The sequence below is a fragment of the Malaya genurostris genome, chromosome 3 (assembly GCF_030247185.1).
Source record: "Malaya genurostris strain Urasoe2022 chromosome 3, Malgen_1.1, whole genome shotgun sequence".
Classification (NCBI taxonomy): Eukaryota; Metazoa; Arthropoda; class Insecta; order Diptera; family Culicidae; genus Malaya; species Malaya genurostris.
In genome coordinates, this window is record NC_080572.1 from 47,561,779 (window position 1) to 47,578,762 (window position 16,984).

General features: G+C 40.3%; 1 protein-coding gene across 1 annotated transcript in view; it reads left to right on the top strand.

Annotated features, from left to right (window-relative positions):
- The window catches only part of LOC131433736 (patched domain-containing protein 3), a 165,584-nt gene that overhangs the window by 119,093 nt on the left and 29,507 nt on the right, over window positions 1-16,984 (top strand). The window contains exon 7 of the mRNA XM_058600315.1: window positions 2,939-3,277. Coding sequence (XP_058456298.1) covers window positions 2,939-3,277 — 339 coding nt within the window. The remainder of the gene's footprint in view (window positions 1-2,938; window positions 3,278-16,984) is intronic.

Genomic DNA, 16,984 nt, shown 5'->3' on the forward strand with positions numbered 1-16,984 from the left:
AGAGAGAACATTTTGAGCTACTACATCTTAAACTATCAGCTCAAGTAAATTTGTGTGGCTCTCTTCGCTCCAATATGAGTTGTTTATATTCATCTAATGCATTTTTTGTGATTTGTTTTTCTAATAAAGAAAAACTATGCAATCCCGGTGGAACCCGACTTTTCAACTGATGACCGGAGAGTCGAGTGTCATATATCTTTCGACTCAATTCGTCGAAATCGCTAAATGTCTGTATGTGCGTGTGTGTGACTTTGTATGCTCGGGACAAAAATATACATTTAATTTTCTCGGAGATGGCTGAACGAATTTCCTCAAACTTAGATTCAAATCAAAAGTCTTATAGTTCTAGAGTGTGTAAAGAGAAACATATTCCCTAATCCTGATCAGTGAATGCTTTGAAATCGTCAGAACCGGCATCCAAACAATTCAAATTTAAAGATCTTGTTAGTTGATGGGCAAACAAACTCGTAACTAAAGACTTTAGTGATCTTCAATTTTCGGTTCCAAATGAACCGGAAATAGTGGTCAAAGGAATCCGGAATGGAACTGCCATTGATTTTTCAAAAATGGTAAAGCCTAAGCTAAGGTCCACACCTTTATTTTTTATGAATACTATACATTGAATTTCACTCGGGTCCGACTTCCGGTTGCGGAATCACAGGGTAATATGTGTTCAAAATCTCAAATCGTCATTCTAGTGATGATGCCAAGTATATACGAAATATTTCAACTTGTCGGATAAAAGAGAGAGAGATGACTGAACAAGCTGATTTCATCAAGCTTAGACTCGTTTGAGAGCCACTATTGAGTTGTGGATCAAGTCCGAAGATCACATGGTTAACACTTCCCGATTCCGGAGATATGATCGTAAATGTGACGTAGCCAACAAACCGCACTTTTTTCTATTCGCTTAATTTTTTCGGCGATGACTGAACTGATTTCAACAACTTCAGGCTCATTTCAAAGCTATTATTTTATCATTAATCAGGTTCAAGCATCATATGATTAACACTTCCGGTTATGGAGATATAATCGCATAAGTGACGTAACCGACATATAGCGCTTTTTCCAATTCGCACGTTTTTTCAGATTCAGCTAATGATCAAGTTCAAATGTATTATTGCTAATACATTAGGTTTTTGGAATATTGTCGAATATGCGACGTAAGCATGAAAGCACATTTTTTTTTGACTGCCCGAAACAATCTGAATAAATGTTAATGAAGACAAAAGTTTCGATTGGACTGTTTGAATGGTGAAGAGAAAGGCATTATCACACTCGATGGATAAAGAAAAAAAAATAGACAGATACTTTCGGTGCTTCCATAATCATAAATCAGATACCAGTAAAGCCACCGTGGGTTTGTCTTGCTAACAACTTACTAGTTTTGCCCATCAGAAACAATAAGTGTTCAGTTTTGGATGAATTATCGTCATTTTTCATAGCCACTAAAAACTCAATTTTGAAATTGCTCATCAATTTTTTGCTTATTTTACCATATGAGTCCTGAACCAGAAATGATTTTTCTCTCCACTCTATTTTCTCGGAGATGGGTTAACCGGTTTATTTTGTGATGGTTTCTGAAATTATGCGGTAGTTTGTGTCCCCCGCATAGAAAAAAATTTGATCACTCGCTTTCATACTTTGTTTGTGTTTGGCATCCTAATCAAATAGATTTCAAAGGATATCATTTAAAAGTTACAATATAATTTGTTATATATTTATGAGTAATATATTTTGGGGATTAGTCAGTTTTTGATCAACATAAACAGGTATGCCTTTACAAGTCGAAGACGAAATGTAAAGTAAACAATTTGACTTTCTAACTCTATTACGATGTCATCACCTTCAGTAACATTAACACGCTGGTAGTTACACGAAGTTTCAGAACATAGTTGCAACAAATTTCAATCATGATAATTTTATTCAGATTTTCACAACGACTTGAACACTATGAAACATTAATTGAAGTCTTTCGGATCCATTCAATACAAAATCAAACTATTATTGTGCGTTGAAAGTTGTTTCCGCACATGTTGAAACTGGGTTAGCAGTTCTTGCAAAACGAACTACAACACAATCGTTGCGCATTTATCGGAAGCTAATAAGAGTAAAAATTCAATTATGCATTATATCTTTAACTGGTAAATAGCAAAAACCAAAAAAAATACATGCCCCTCACATGCTCCGAAAACGCTGAAGAAAATTTAAAGATAAAATCCACACATGAAGTTGGAACTGAATGAAGTGATGAATTTTACATAATTTCGCGCATACATGTATACACATAAATATTTAGGTCTGTTTGAGCATGCGAGTGTCAGTTTGGTCACTGCCGCCCGAGTAGTCCATAAAGCACAGACAAATATTTCTCAATGAACAGCAGCGTTACCGCTTTGTTTACATTCAATTGCACGTGTGTATGCTTCTTTCGCCCACTTCCAATATATTTACAACGTTTAAGCAAAATTTTGCAAGTTCCGCCTTGGATCATTTCGTGTGGGATTCGCTGAAGTTTACCATTCTCATGAGAAGAAATTTCATCATTACTCGCGACCTCAGTTTGGTAATTTGTGCTCGACTGAAGGTGAAAAATAATTGCTCATTACGATGTAATTTTCATAATCATGACAACGATCAGAATGGTGCAAACTTGCTTCACAGGTCAAATCTTCAATTCTATTGAAACAGAAGGAATCTGGTGTTAAACAAAGTATCTGAAATCTTTGCTAGATAAATTTTATGTCACTTACTATAAAATAACGCTATGACGTTTCGATCACTTCCGCCCCTCGAATGAGTACCGAAGTTAAATCGCACACCGAACCGTCGCCGTACGGACAGGCATAAAACGACCCAAACATGTCCTGAATACTAATTTTCGATTTTTCATACAGCTCTCACCACATTTGACTGTTTACTTGGTGCTTACTTACAGGTATCGGAATAGACGACACATTCGTGATGCTTGCCGCGTGGCGACGAACCTCGGTTAAATTGTCAGTGCCGGAACGCATGGGTCAAATGATGTCCGAGGCGGCCGTTTCTATCACCATCACCTCACTGACAGACATGATCTCGTTCTGGATCGGCATCGTTAGTCCCTTCCCGTCGGTCAGGATCTTTTGCAGTTACAGTGGATTTGCGGTGTGCTTCACCTACCTGTGGCACGTGACATTTTTCGCCGGTTGCATGGCAATATCGGGATACTGCGAGCAACGGAATCTGCACGGAACCTTCGGATATAAAGTGGTACCTGTGTCGGTCGCTATCAAAGGTAGGTGCTGCGAATAATTATACCCTCTGATACGTTAATAGCATTACCCGACAATACCCAATCAACGTACGGGTGCGGATTGATGCAGAACTTCGTCCCGAGAATAATTGTTCGATTTTCGGATAGTCTTTCTTTCCGAAAAGCTGAACCACCCAACCGCCGCAGCTAAACGCATTCTCAAATGGCTATTTTCACCTACTTCGGACAGTTATTTATATAATTCTTATCGAACATGTTTCTCTCCTTCACGCTTTCACAGGCTGCCCAGGCATACATACTTAATTGAATGAAACCCCCGGCGATTACACCTTTTCATTCGACTCGCAACTGATGCTGTCCCGTCGATTGTATCCCTGCCGCATTTGCTATATAGGAACTCTGAATGGCTATAGTATCTACTGGTGTTCTGTACTCTGCTGTCCCTCCCATGAGTCTTCTTTGATGCCAGCCGATCGACACGCAGAGATTGTAGGTCGAATGTGGGAGCAGGGTCTAGGGATGTTCGGTTGGAAGCAAACATTCGGAGAAACTTTTACGAAAACTATATGTTTCTTCAGTTCAATCTGTGAAAAATTATTTTCTAGATATGAATTGTACCGTCCATGAAAGATTTTGTTTACAAATCTACAATTTTCTATTTTGACGATAACACGTATTGCTCTGGCATTAAGCGGCGTTTCAAAATTAACTGCCCGAAAATATGAACTGCAAAAGAAATGAATCGAAACTAACTTCTTTTTTTATTAGTTTCATGATTTAATCATATATTGTTGGAAAATAAAATACCTTCACTGTTTCAACTAACAATTATTGATTTTACTAATATATCTGTTGGTTTTCTCATGACCAACTGAATAAACGAAATTACTGTTTTCAAATCTGCATTTTTTGGGGGCTACCACGTTTGGTATAAAGTCGTTTGGCATAATACCGTTTGGCATAACGCCGTTTGGCATAATAGTTATTTGGCATAATGGTTATTTGACATAATGGTCATTTGGCATAACAACCATTTGGCATAACAGATGAACATGCTGCTTAATAGAAATTGTTTTTATTTACTGAAATTTTGTAAGGTCTAATGCGGCTACGCCTCATCGTTTTTAATGACCTGCTGTCCGACCTGGCTGCCGCTCGTTCGGACCTAACTGAGGGATAGCTCCTAGCTTTGGGTAATCCGGACAAACACCCGCAACTAGACAAAGGTAACTTCTGCGGGGGCGCTGCCTCCCCCCCCCCCCCCTTCTCGACCTGAATCATCTATGACGAACAGAAGAGAGAGAGCATGGAGCAAAAATTATTATGTTGTTGGGTTAAATACAACAAGAGATATTCACAATTGGTATCCCTGGTTCAGCCCGTTCAGTCTGAAATTTTGCCAAGATTGAGTTAAGCCCCCAAGGCTTCTTTTTCAACTAAAAAGCTCAGCTTTAATTTTTTTTTGTTTATTAATTTTTAGAAAGACTATACAATCACTGCAACAATCGACTTTTGAACCGAGTCCCGGAGGGCCAAATGTACCATTACTCATTCCTTTTTTTTCTTGGCATTACATTCCTTTGGTGGAATTTGGCCTTTCTGTTTCATCAACAGACTTCGCAGCCGATTTTTAGTGTACAGAATCATTGCATGGCTAGTACTATGGATCCTACTGACACCAAGAATCCTTCCAGGTTGGGGCTCGAACATACGACAACTGGCTTGTAAGACCAGCGTCCTATGCGTTGAACCGCCAACCTGGGACGTCCTCAAGTCCTACTACCAGTATATTTTTAATTGTAGTATTTCGGGGAACTTCTGCTGTAACATACAGGAGTAAATTAAAATTAGAAAGACATCTTTACACCGCTAGGTGGATTAAAACAGTTTTTTCCATTAAATAAAGCTAAGGAAAAGACGCACAATTCATGTCTTGAACGAATTTTTGTGAATTTTTATGAGATTTTACAGTATAGGCTGTTGAAAGAGGCTCTTTTTTGTAAACGGGAAACTTTAAAAAATCATGTCTCTAAAATTCCACGCACCACATTGAAATAAAAAAATACGTGTCGAATATTTTCGAGTTATTTACCGAGCAAAAATAGTTAGATGAAAAAAAAGTGGGTGGCTGATATTGCGTGGAATAGTCAAAATACAATTAGTTTTCCATAATAAGCAGTAGAAAAAAATTATCATCATCGTTCTATCGGTTCAAATAAAAAAAATTAGATGGCGCACGAAGTACCTGCAATTAACATAGTTTTGCGTTAAATTGATAATAGACTCACATTTGGCAATTTTCCATTTATGTATTCTGGATGAACGTTGATGTCTTCAAATACAAAAAAACACGAGAAACGGTATCGAAAAGGAAAAAGAAATATTTTTTGAGATGCGTTTTTGTCCGATTTTTTATGGTTTTTCCATGTAAATTGATTTACGTTAACAAACTGAATTGCAAGTCATTCATTAAGAAAACTGACCTCATTAGACTTCATAAATTCTGAGCAACACTCATTCTATAACACTATTCTGAACGAGAATTAAAAAAGTTACACAAATCAATTTATTATGGATGCTTTTGGTTTCCTAACTTGGTTCGTCATTAACAAATCAAAACAGTATTCTACGAGATATTTCGCATCGTAAGAACAGAGATTGAATTTTTCTTTAAGCATAGAGAGACCTGTCGAAACTGAACAGCCCTAGGTGCGTCCCCCGATAGAACCAGGAAGCAACAAACGCTACATATTTCTACTTCTTCCGAATGGATGCGACGACAGCAGCGGTGAGCGTCTTCGGCAACTGTTGCATGTTGCAAGTCGAGCCCCATTGACTGACCCCCTTTAGCCCCGGACACTTTCAGTGCGAAAAGCATAAATCCAACACCAAGCACCTATGTTCACAGACAAGTGAATTTTACACTACAAACATGAACATCATCGCCGTGTGTTCGTTCTATACAGCATTTTACGGTTATGTCCGCTCGCATCGGTAGACTGGAAATTGAATGTTGAACTGGACCTGTTCGGGTACTTGGAAGCCGCACTCCGTACTGCCTCGCAGCTAAATCGGTTTCTAATAAATTGATAAACATTTTGCGTAGGCCCTTTCAGCGAGTGGGAGAATCGAAGATCCGAATAGTGTTGGTACCGTTAGTGCGCTTGCAGAAAAAAAAAAAACACTAAACCAGAGCTGAGAAACGTGTGTTGTAAGGCTTTAGAAATGCAGATTAATGGTCTGATAGGAAATGTGTGAGAACTGTAATACGTTACAATCGGGTATCGGATTTCGGATAGACTCAACAGCGAGTGGTCCCCGGGCAAGACAAAATGTATGGCTTTCGATGAGAACATTTACTCTGACCGGCGATTAGTGCTAAGATGTTTCGAATGGTTGCGTTTGGATGCTTGGAGGCCCTTTCAAACCTAACAACTATACTAAGATTAGTACCATAATCGTTCACACGTCCTTCAAAGTCATCGTCAAGTACAACACCGCCATTCTCATTGTCATTGTTTTCAGTAGCATAGTTCACCACTTTCCATCTCTCGAATTGCCAATCTACAGATGCCATTTTGCGCCGACTCACAGACGACTATACAGCAATGGCACAGATTAAATTATTTCTATTACAGAGCCAACAGTTGGTTTGTTGCTGTCGTGTCTAGCATAAGATTTCAAATCTAATGGCGAAATTGTTAAAAATTCGACAATGCTGCTTGATCGACAACCGCCTCGGTGCGATGGGCAAATTGTTCAATAACGTATTTGTTTCGTCTAGTTGAGCGACGTACACCACGGCCATGAACTACTTGTTGTTAGTGCGGATAAATTGCGTTAAATTGTTAGATCGCGCGTATTACGGAACGAATCGGTTGGTCATTTCAAGTCAGTGTAATCGCAAAATGAATGAATAGATACAGGGATCTTGTAGGGTTAGAAGTTCAAACATTCTTTTTTATATGGTAACTATGTAAGGTAAGCGCTGTTCCTAATTGCAACCAGTCAATGGAAAAGATAAATGGTAACGATGATAATTTCTTACAGTAATCAACTATGTAATAAGCATTGGACTACATTCCGTATCATTTCTATTCAACAAAATAACTCAAGTTACATGTAAAAGCTGTAATAATCATCATACTGATTGAGTTTTTTTCTTAAATCTGCTCAACCAATTATTCTTTCATATTAAAATTAGGATCACACTAATTCTTCTGATATCTTCCTGATATCAGTGATATATTCTGTAAAGACGGTTTTGTTCTCTAAAACGAATGATTAATTTTCTTAAAAATTCAAATATAATATAATTTCAATTAAATCGTCTAAATTGTCACACAAAAGAACAAAAACGTCTTCTTTCTGGGAATGTAAAAACGGTTTATTGTATCATTAGTAGCGTATCCATGTTATTTTACGGTTTGCTCAATTTTTAATTAGTGAATTGCTATAAAATCGTATACAATGTCATCGCTTCGGCTCTAAGAATCAATGCCGCAGGAATAATAGTTCAGCAATTGTGCGAAGCGCGAAAACTCGAAGAGAATGCACCTGTTTTCATCTTACCTTTAGAGTCATCGGATCGAACAGAAACAGCGCAGATTCCACTCTCTCTTACGGTTTGAGTATACCAGATGACTACTGGAAACATCACCCTAGGCATTATTATTTGTTTTTCAAGTAATCAATACATAGATTAAAGCAAATATATCAATCACCCTTCAGATTCACGAGGGAAATCTCAGTAACTCTGCGGTGCAAAACACTAAGGATACTAATAAGCGGCCCTTACACGATCATGTCATTACTAAATAGTTATGTCATTTTTAATTAACGTGTAAGGGTAGTAATGATGAATTCTCCCTACAAATTTGGAATGTAGTTACTTAGTTTTGTTAAAAAGTCAATAATAAGTCTCGTGTAGAGCCCTTAATTTTGTTATGCCTATACTACAGCTTTTCTAATCAGTACACTGAAACAAACAATACTAAATACATAATACATTCCATCATACACACTGTACAAAATATCAGGTGTACAATTTTGCTTCCGCCGTTTTCCGATAGGTGGTTGTACCGGCTGAGGTCGGTCAAAATACATAGATGATAATGCCTTTAAAGTGAGTGTGTACAGTGCCTACACGGAAAGACCGATATCAGCATTTTGGCGAAAAAATTAGTTGATTTTCTGATTTTAGTTAGTTATTTTTTGAGACAACTAAAAAAATCTTACTTTTGCTAATTTAGATTTTTTAATTCTAATTTCCTTGATAATAATAAAATATTTATTGAAATGGCTATTTTTTTAGTTGAATTCACCAATTGTCATTTCTTAGCTAAGGCACACTTCATATCCATTCAACTAATTTTTTAGTTGAATTAGAGAGATAAAACGTTGTTTTCAACCAACATAAATGGTTGAATTGGTTTCTGCAATTTGCAGCTATATGGCGCTCTGTCGCCGAAATAACGCACCGTAATGACTACTGGCCACTAGATGGCACACTATTACCGAAAAAAATTTCAGTCGCGGTTGTCTTTTCTATATTGGCAGGTATAAATACGATGTTGTATTGGAGAAAAAGACATAAGCGAAACATAAACTTCTTTTTGAACATTTTTCTTCTAAATCGCTGTTTTCTTCATTCGACTTCGCGAAATCGACTGAAAACTTTGAGCACTCGGAAAATAAAAACCGAATACAAGTAGTACATCGAACGGCGTGGCCCGGAAGGTTGGAAGATACAAAAAAACATCATTTGACATGTACAATTAGAGTGCAACATTCGAAACTCAATTCACTGTTCCGCGTAAAAACATTATTACGCACAATCGCTTTAAATGCGCACAAATTCTGAATATATACACTTTCCACTAACAGTTTACGTCATTTTTACATACCGGTTTAGAAATTTATATATGGATATATCGTAACACATGCGTAAAACATCTAAACAATTTGCAAGCAGTTTCAACAAGACTGTCCCTTTTAGCTTTTTATTGGTTTGTTTTGTTTTGACACTTCTCATGAATTTTGTGGCTAATAAACTTGGTGATAGATAAATAGAAACAAATTTTCTGATTTTAAAAACAAAATTAGTTGTCAATGAGAATTTCGTGTTGGATTGGGATATTGCTGGTTTGTGTCCAGAATATTCGCCAACTAAACACATTCTCTAAAAATAAGAGTTTTTTTCAGCAAATAAATTCTCAATTTTAACTAATTTTATAGTTATTTTGGAAATTTTGTTGTTAAAATCAACTAATTCAAAAACAGTAATACGAATTAGGCGCAGAGCTAATATCGGTCGTTCCGTGTAACGAATTGTCATCGCCGTTTCAGTGACAGTTGTTCTTGTTTTCGTATTATTCACGCTCGAAAATGTCTGTTTATGTGCCCAATTCTCGCCATTTGCGGGAAGTTTTACTTTTCTGTTACAATTCGAAAAAATGCAACTGAAGAGCATCGAATGCTTTCAGAAACTTACGGTGATGCTGCTCTGAGTAAAAGAACGTGTCGGGAGTGGTTTCAACGTTTTAAAAATGGTGATTTCGATGTCGAAGACAAACATGATGGTGGTAGAGAAAAAACCTTCAAAGATTAAAAACAATTTACTACGAGCTCTTAAAACCGGGTGAAACCATCACAGGAGATCGCTACCGAACGCAACTGATGCGCCTTAGTCGCGCGCTAAAAGAAAAGCGGCCACAATATCAAGAGCGATATGACAAAGTCATCCTCCAACATGACAATGCTCGGTCTTACATCGCAAAAATGGTCAAAAAGTACCTGGAAACGCTGAAATGGGAAACCTTGCCTCACCCGCCGTATTCCCCAGAAATCACCCCTTCTGACTTCCACTTACTCCGTTCGATGGCACACGGCCTGGCAGATCAACATTATCAATCCTTCGAAGAGTTGGAAAAATTGATTGCTTCATGGATAGCGTCAAAAGAGAACTCCTTTTTTCGAGCCGGGATCCGAAAATTGCCGGAAAGATGGGAGAAAGTTGTCACTAGCGATGGACAATACTTTGAATAATCCATCTGTGAGCACTTTTTCGCAAAAAAGCTTCTAATTTTGGAAAAAAAAACGGCGGAAGCAAAGTTGTACACCTGATATAAGGTTTAAAAAACAAACATTTACTAATTCAAGAGAAAATACATTGTTATATATATTTCTGATATTACATCCTTCAAGATTTTATCTGATCAACAATTCTTCTCCATGTAACTCGATCCATGGCTGCTTGCCTCCAACCACGTCGGCGCCCGATACTATCCAGGTTTCGCTCCACTTGGTCCAGCCACCGTGAACGCTGCGCTCCTCTTTGTCTCGTACCTGCCGGATTAGAGGTGAACACCAACTTGGTGGGGCTGTTGTCCGGCATTCTCACGACATGCCCCGCCCACCGTACCCTTCCAGCCTGGGCTACTTTCCGGATACTTGGCTCACCGTAGAGTTGCGCTAGTTCGTGGTTCATTCTTCTCCTCCACACTCCATTCTCCTGCACACCACCGAAGATCGTTCTCAGCACCCTCCTTTCGAAGACTTCGAGTGCTTGCAGGTCCCCCTCGAGCATTGTCCACGTTTCGTGCCCGTAGAGAACCACCGGTCTTATCAGTGATTTGTACATGGTGCACTTCGTGCGGGGGTGAAGTTTCCTGGATCTCAATGTTTTGTGGAGTCCATAGTAGGCACGACTTCCGGATATAATGCGCCTCCTGATCTCCCGGCTGGTGTCGTTGTCCGCAGTCACCAGTGAGCCAAGATAGATGAACTCGTCAACCACCTCGAACTCGTCGCCGTCGATCGTAATACTGCTGCCCAGACGTTGCCTATCGCGTTCAGTTTCGCCAGCCAGCATGTACTTTGTCTTAGACACATTTATCCTCAGTCCTACTCGTGCCGCTTCGCGCTTTAGTCGGGTATACAGATCTGCTACCGTCTCCTTGTTTCTACCGATTATATCCACGTCATCAGCGAAGCACACGAATTGTCCGGACTTCGTGAAAATCGTGCCCCGCATGTTGAACCGCGCTCTTCGCATAACTCCTTCAAGTGCGATGTTGAACAGCAGGCAGGACAACCCATCACCTTGTCTTAGTCCCCTACGTGATTCGAACGGTTCCGAGAAACCGCCCGCAATCTTGACACAACACTGTACACCATCCATCGTAGCCTTAATCAGTCTTGTCAGCTTCCCAGGGAAGCCGTTCTCGTCCATAATTTTCCATAGCTCTACACGGTCTACCGTGTCGTATGCGGCTTTGAAGTCGATGAACAGATGATGCGTCGGGACCCGGTACTCACGGCATTTTTGGAGGATTTGCCGTATAGTGAAGATTTGGTCGTTTGTTGATCTGCCGTTGATGAACCCGGCCTGATAACTCCCGACAAATCCATTTACCAGTGGTGATAGGCACCGGAACAGGATCTGGGATAACACTTTGTAGGCGGCATTTGACACTGTGATTGCCCTGTAGTTTGCACAGTCCAATTTGTCACCTTTCTTGTATATTGGGGTGATGACCCCTTCCTTCCACTCCTCCGGTAGCTGTTCTCTGTCCCAGATCTCTTCGATTATTCGGTGCATGCATTCCGTCAGTTTCTCCGGTCCCCTTTTGAAGAGTTCTGCTCCTAGACCATCCTTACCAGTTGCTTTGTTGTTCTTGAGCTGTTGGATAGCCTCCTTGACCTCGTTCATAGTGGGCACTGGTACATCTCCGTCGGCTGTAACACTGACATAATCTTCCTCCTCCAACGCCTGATTGTCCGCCTGTGCACTATTCAGATGTTCATCGTAGTGTTGCCTCCACCTTTCGATCACCTCACGTTCGTCCGTCAGGATGCCACCTTCCTTGTCTCTACACATTTCGGCTCGCGGCATGAAGCCGTTGCGAGAGTCATTCAGCTTCCTGTAGAACGCCCGTGTATCCTGAGAACGATACAGCATCTCCATCTCCTCTCTCTCCGACTCTTCCAGGTGGCGCTTTTTGTCCCGGAAAAGGCGAGTTTGCTGCTTTCGTCTCTGTCGATACGATTCCACGTTCTGACGGGTGGCTTGACGCAACATCGCTGCGCGTGCTGCATTCTTCTCATCCAATATCTCCTGGCATAAATTCATATGCTTTGCTGATTAAAGGTTGTAGAAAATCTATGAAAAGTAACTGTGTTGCGGAATAAAGGCGATAGGCCCTTTTGATCGAGCAAATTATATCGACGTGAAAAGATATCGACGCAATGCGTCATATCCAGTTATGGTGACAGGTCATATAAGATAAAGAAGAAGAAAGTTAGAAACTAGTTAAGCCGTCTGTTCTGATTTAATCTAAAGGTTAATTGTATTTCCAATTCAAAGCAGTTCTTTGATTTAAAGATTATTCTACGTAATTAACTGTAGACGATTACAGTTCAAGGTTGTTTATTTTATTCGATGAATTGATTAATAATACTAACTGAATTTATGTATTTCTATTAAATAACCTAAAATCACAGACAGTTATCACAGCTAATTGGAAAAGCCTAAAGAAAATGTATACTTAAATCTAAATAGTACGGATACGTAAGTACGTTTATTAAATGAAAAGGATGTTTGCTAACGGAATAATTCTATGAGCAGTATATAGATATTCATTGTATAAACACGTGGTTCTCTTTGGATTTATTTGATGGTTAGGAAACTAATTTGTAAGTTGATTTCATTTCATTATTAATTAGATACAATAAAAGTATATTTGCAGTCGAGTTGCGGAAAACCGAACTACGGAAAAGTTTACACCATTCTCGAAAATTATAATCTGAAGAGATCCCTTTCGTTATGAGTACGTCCGGAGACCATCCTACAGGCAGCTGCAAGGTCTGCAACCGACCGGATCATGCCGAAGATATGGTCGCTTGTGACTGTTGTGAAAAGTGGTTTCACTTCACGTGTGCAGGAGTACAGGCTTCCATCTGCAACAAACCATGGCGTTGTGGTTATTGTTCAAGTCGAGATGACGACCGTAATTCAACAGTGTCAATCTGCTCGACTACCTCAAGTGCTCGTTTACGATTGAGGCAGCTCAAAGAAGCGAAAACACTCGATGATCGTCTGTTATTACAACAAGCGGAAAGGGAACGAGCTTATTTAGCTGAGAAGCACCAACTGGAAGCCGAGATTCATACAGAAATGCGACTAAGAACCAGTACATCAAGCCGAATCAGCTGTAAAAGTAGTCACAGTCACAGAACTGAAATAAAAACCTGGATTGATCAGTCTGGAAGCACAATGGCAGTAAATCCAAACGCGGATGCAAAAGCATCGACACCCGTTATTTCTATAGGGAATATAGTACAAGCAGATAAAAACAAAAGTGTAATAACGCCAGTCCAGTCGATATCCACAGGTATTCGTTGTAGTGTAGTTCCGTCCACGTCAACCAAGAAAGCCGTGGTTGAATTCAATAGAATGTCAACAAAAACGCACGTTCCACCGATTCCCATTTCTGGTTCAGCATACAGTAAATTTCCATCGCAAGTAATCAACACTGTTAATTCAAACTCGTCTACACGACTGTTTCCAGCATCGCAGCATAATGCCGTCCGTCTAGATCAACAGAAACAACATCCATCAGGTCCGTCTAAGCAGCACATCCCACCGACGAGTCAGTCAGGTCCACGAGAAGGCTCGCAGTTAGGCGCGGAACCTATAATGGAAAGTCAAGTTCCTGTTCGGACTGATTCCGGTGAGCGGAATCAATTGGATATATTATGTAAACAGCGAACAGTACAACAGCAATTTGGAAATCGAAACAGCAGTTATTTTACGCAACCTAGAGGAAACCAATCGGGAACATCGTTTATGCCGTCATTACCACCAGAAGGCACGCAATTAGGCGCGGAACCTATAATGGAAAGTCAAGTTCCTGTTCAGAATGATTCCGGCGAACGAAGTCAATTCGATGCATTTGGTAAACAGCAAACAGTGACGCCACAACTATTTGACTTGCGACGAGGAAATATTATTTCGCATCCTAAAGGAAACCAAGCGGGAGCATCGTTTGTACCGCCATTCTATTCTACACATTGGCCCGTGAATGAAAACTTGAGTTTTGGTAACAGTCAACAGCAAACTCCTTTCATGGCTTCAATTCCCGTGCACCCATATACACCGTCGAACTATTTGAGATGGTTCGCAAGTGGAGCACCGAATATGGAAGAATCAAATGCATCACGTCCTCGGACAAGTGCGACAGCAAGCGCTGAACCGCTTCAGAGCGAACAAGGACGCCCTGATAGGCAATCAAATATGGGACAATCATCTAATAATCACTGTACATCGGCGACTGAAGGAGTTCTGAATGCACAGCAATGGGCAGCACGTCAAGTAGTGTCGCGTGACTTACCAAAGTTCTCGGGTGACCCGCTTGAGTGGCCACTGTTTATTAATGCGTTTGAGTCTACTACAATGATGTGTGGAATTCAGCAAGACGAGAATCTAGCTAGATTACAAAAATCCTTAGTGGGAAGTGCAAGAGAAAAGGTTCAGAGCATTTTAACTCTACCAGCAGCGATCCCCGAAATAATTCAAACATTGCGAGATGAATGCGGGCGGCCTGAACAATTGGTTCATTGCCTCCTAGTAAAGATTCGTCATGCTCCTCCTCCAAATATCAACAAACTTGATACACTTATAAATTTCGGAAGGGAGGTAAAAAACCTGGTGATTTACATCGAAGGTGCCAAACTACACGACCATTTGGCAAACCCCATGTTACTATCGGAATTAGTAGGAAAACTACCACCAAATTTACGGTTGGAATGGGGGCTACATACCCAGAAAATACCGGAAGTATCGCTGAAGGCATTTAGTGAATACGTTACGGCTATCAGAACTGCTGCTTGTAAGGTCTTGCTGCCAGACTGCAGTCATGACGAAGGTCGTCGGAGCAAGAAGGAAAAAGGTATCTCAATTTCATCATTCTGTCCGAAAGAATGTGCGCTCACGAAACCGCACATTCTTTCGGACAGAATGATGAAATTGAGATACATTCGAGAAAAGAACACCAAACTAAAACTAAAAACGCCACCTCGAAATCATGTGCAGCGTGTAATGAGAATGATCACAAACTGCGGAACTGCGATAAATTTAAGAATTTAAGCCTAGATCAAAGAAGACAACTGGTGGAACGTTTGAAGCTTTGTCAACATTGTTTGGGAAGTCGCGGTAAGTGGCCGTGTAGATCCAAACAGTTGTGTGAAATCGATGGTTGTAAAGAGTATCATAATAGTCTGTTACATACAAAGCCAATTCGCTCAGTTCAACGAACAGTTTCCACTGGTGTTATTTCCGCTCACTGCTCTAATCAGGAAAATATTCTCTTTAAAGTAATTCCTGTCATTCTGTCACATAAAGGAAAGTCTATTTCAACCTTCGCATTTTTGGACGACGGATCTAATCTTACGTTGATGGAAGAAGAAATCGCTGAAGAGCTGGAGTTGAATGGAAATGTCACTCCACTATGCATCCAGTGGACAGGAAGTGTGACAAGAAAGGAGTCGACCTCACGTGAGGTTCAAGTGAGCATTTCGGGCACTCGTTCTCAGCAATACACTATTTCAGGTGTTCGCACGGTTCCTCGCCTTGACCTTCCTCATCAAAGTTTGGATTACGATTATCTAGCCAACAGATTTGATCACCTGAAGAGGCTTCCAGTTAGTAGTTATTCGAATGCAATACCTCGGATTCTTATTGGTTTGGATAATGCGAAACTGATCATGACTTTAGACAAACGTGAAAGGCATTATCGTGAACCTGTTGCAGCTAAAACACGCCTTGGTTGGACGATTTTTGGTGGCGAACAAAAAGAAACACAGCAAACCCATCATGTATCGCTTCATATGTGCGATGGCACTACAGATTTTTTGCTCCATAATCTTGTCAACCAATATTTTGATGTTGAAACCGTGGGTGTAAAACCTCTGATTTCGCTGGAATCGCCAGAAGAACGACGTGCCAAGCAGATCTTGTTCGATACTGCTAAGCGTACTGAATCAGGAAGATTCGAATGTGGGTTGCTATGGAAGAGTGATACTATTGACCTACCAGATAGTTACGCAATGGCCACGCGTCGTTTAGTTTGCTTGGAGAAAAAAATCTGTAAAGATCAAAGCCTGAAATCGAAAATCTTAGAGCAAATTGACGAGTATCTGCAGCGAGGTTATGCCCACAAAGCAACAGAGAACGAGTTGCGTAATTCGGAAAATTATCTCGTTTGGTATTTACCACTTGGTATTGTTTCTAATCCTCGCAAGCCGGAAAAATTGCGTATCGTGTGGGACGCTGCAGCACGAGTGGGAGATGTATCTCTGAACTCAGTATTGTTAGCTGGACCAGATTTGTTGACTCCGCTGCTAAAGGTTATGTTTCAGTTCCGCCAACGGCAGTACGCTGCAGTAGGAGATGTTCGGCAAATGTTTCACCAGTTATTGGTTAGGAAAGAAGACCGACAGGCGCAAAGGTTTCTCTTCCGCCCAAAGCCGGATCAAGCACCAACAGTTTATGTCATGGACGTTGTTATCTTTGGTGCATCGTGTTCGCCATGTCTGGCGCAACATGTAAAAAACACTAACGCGAAAGAGTTCGAAAAGCTGTACCCTGAAGCCTCATCGGCTATCATTAATAACACTTACGTTGATGACTTTCTGGATAGCCGAGATACGGTAGATGAAATAGTGCGA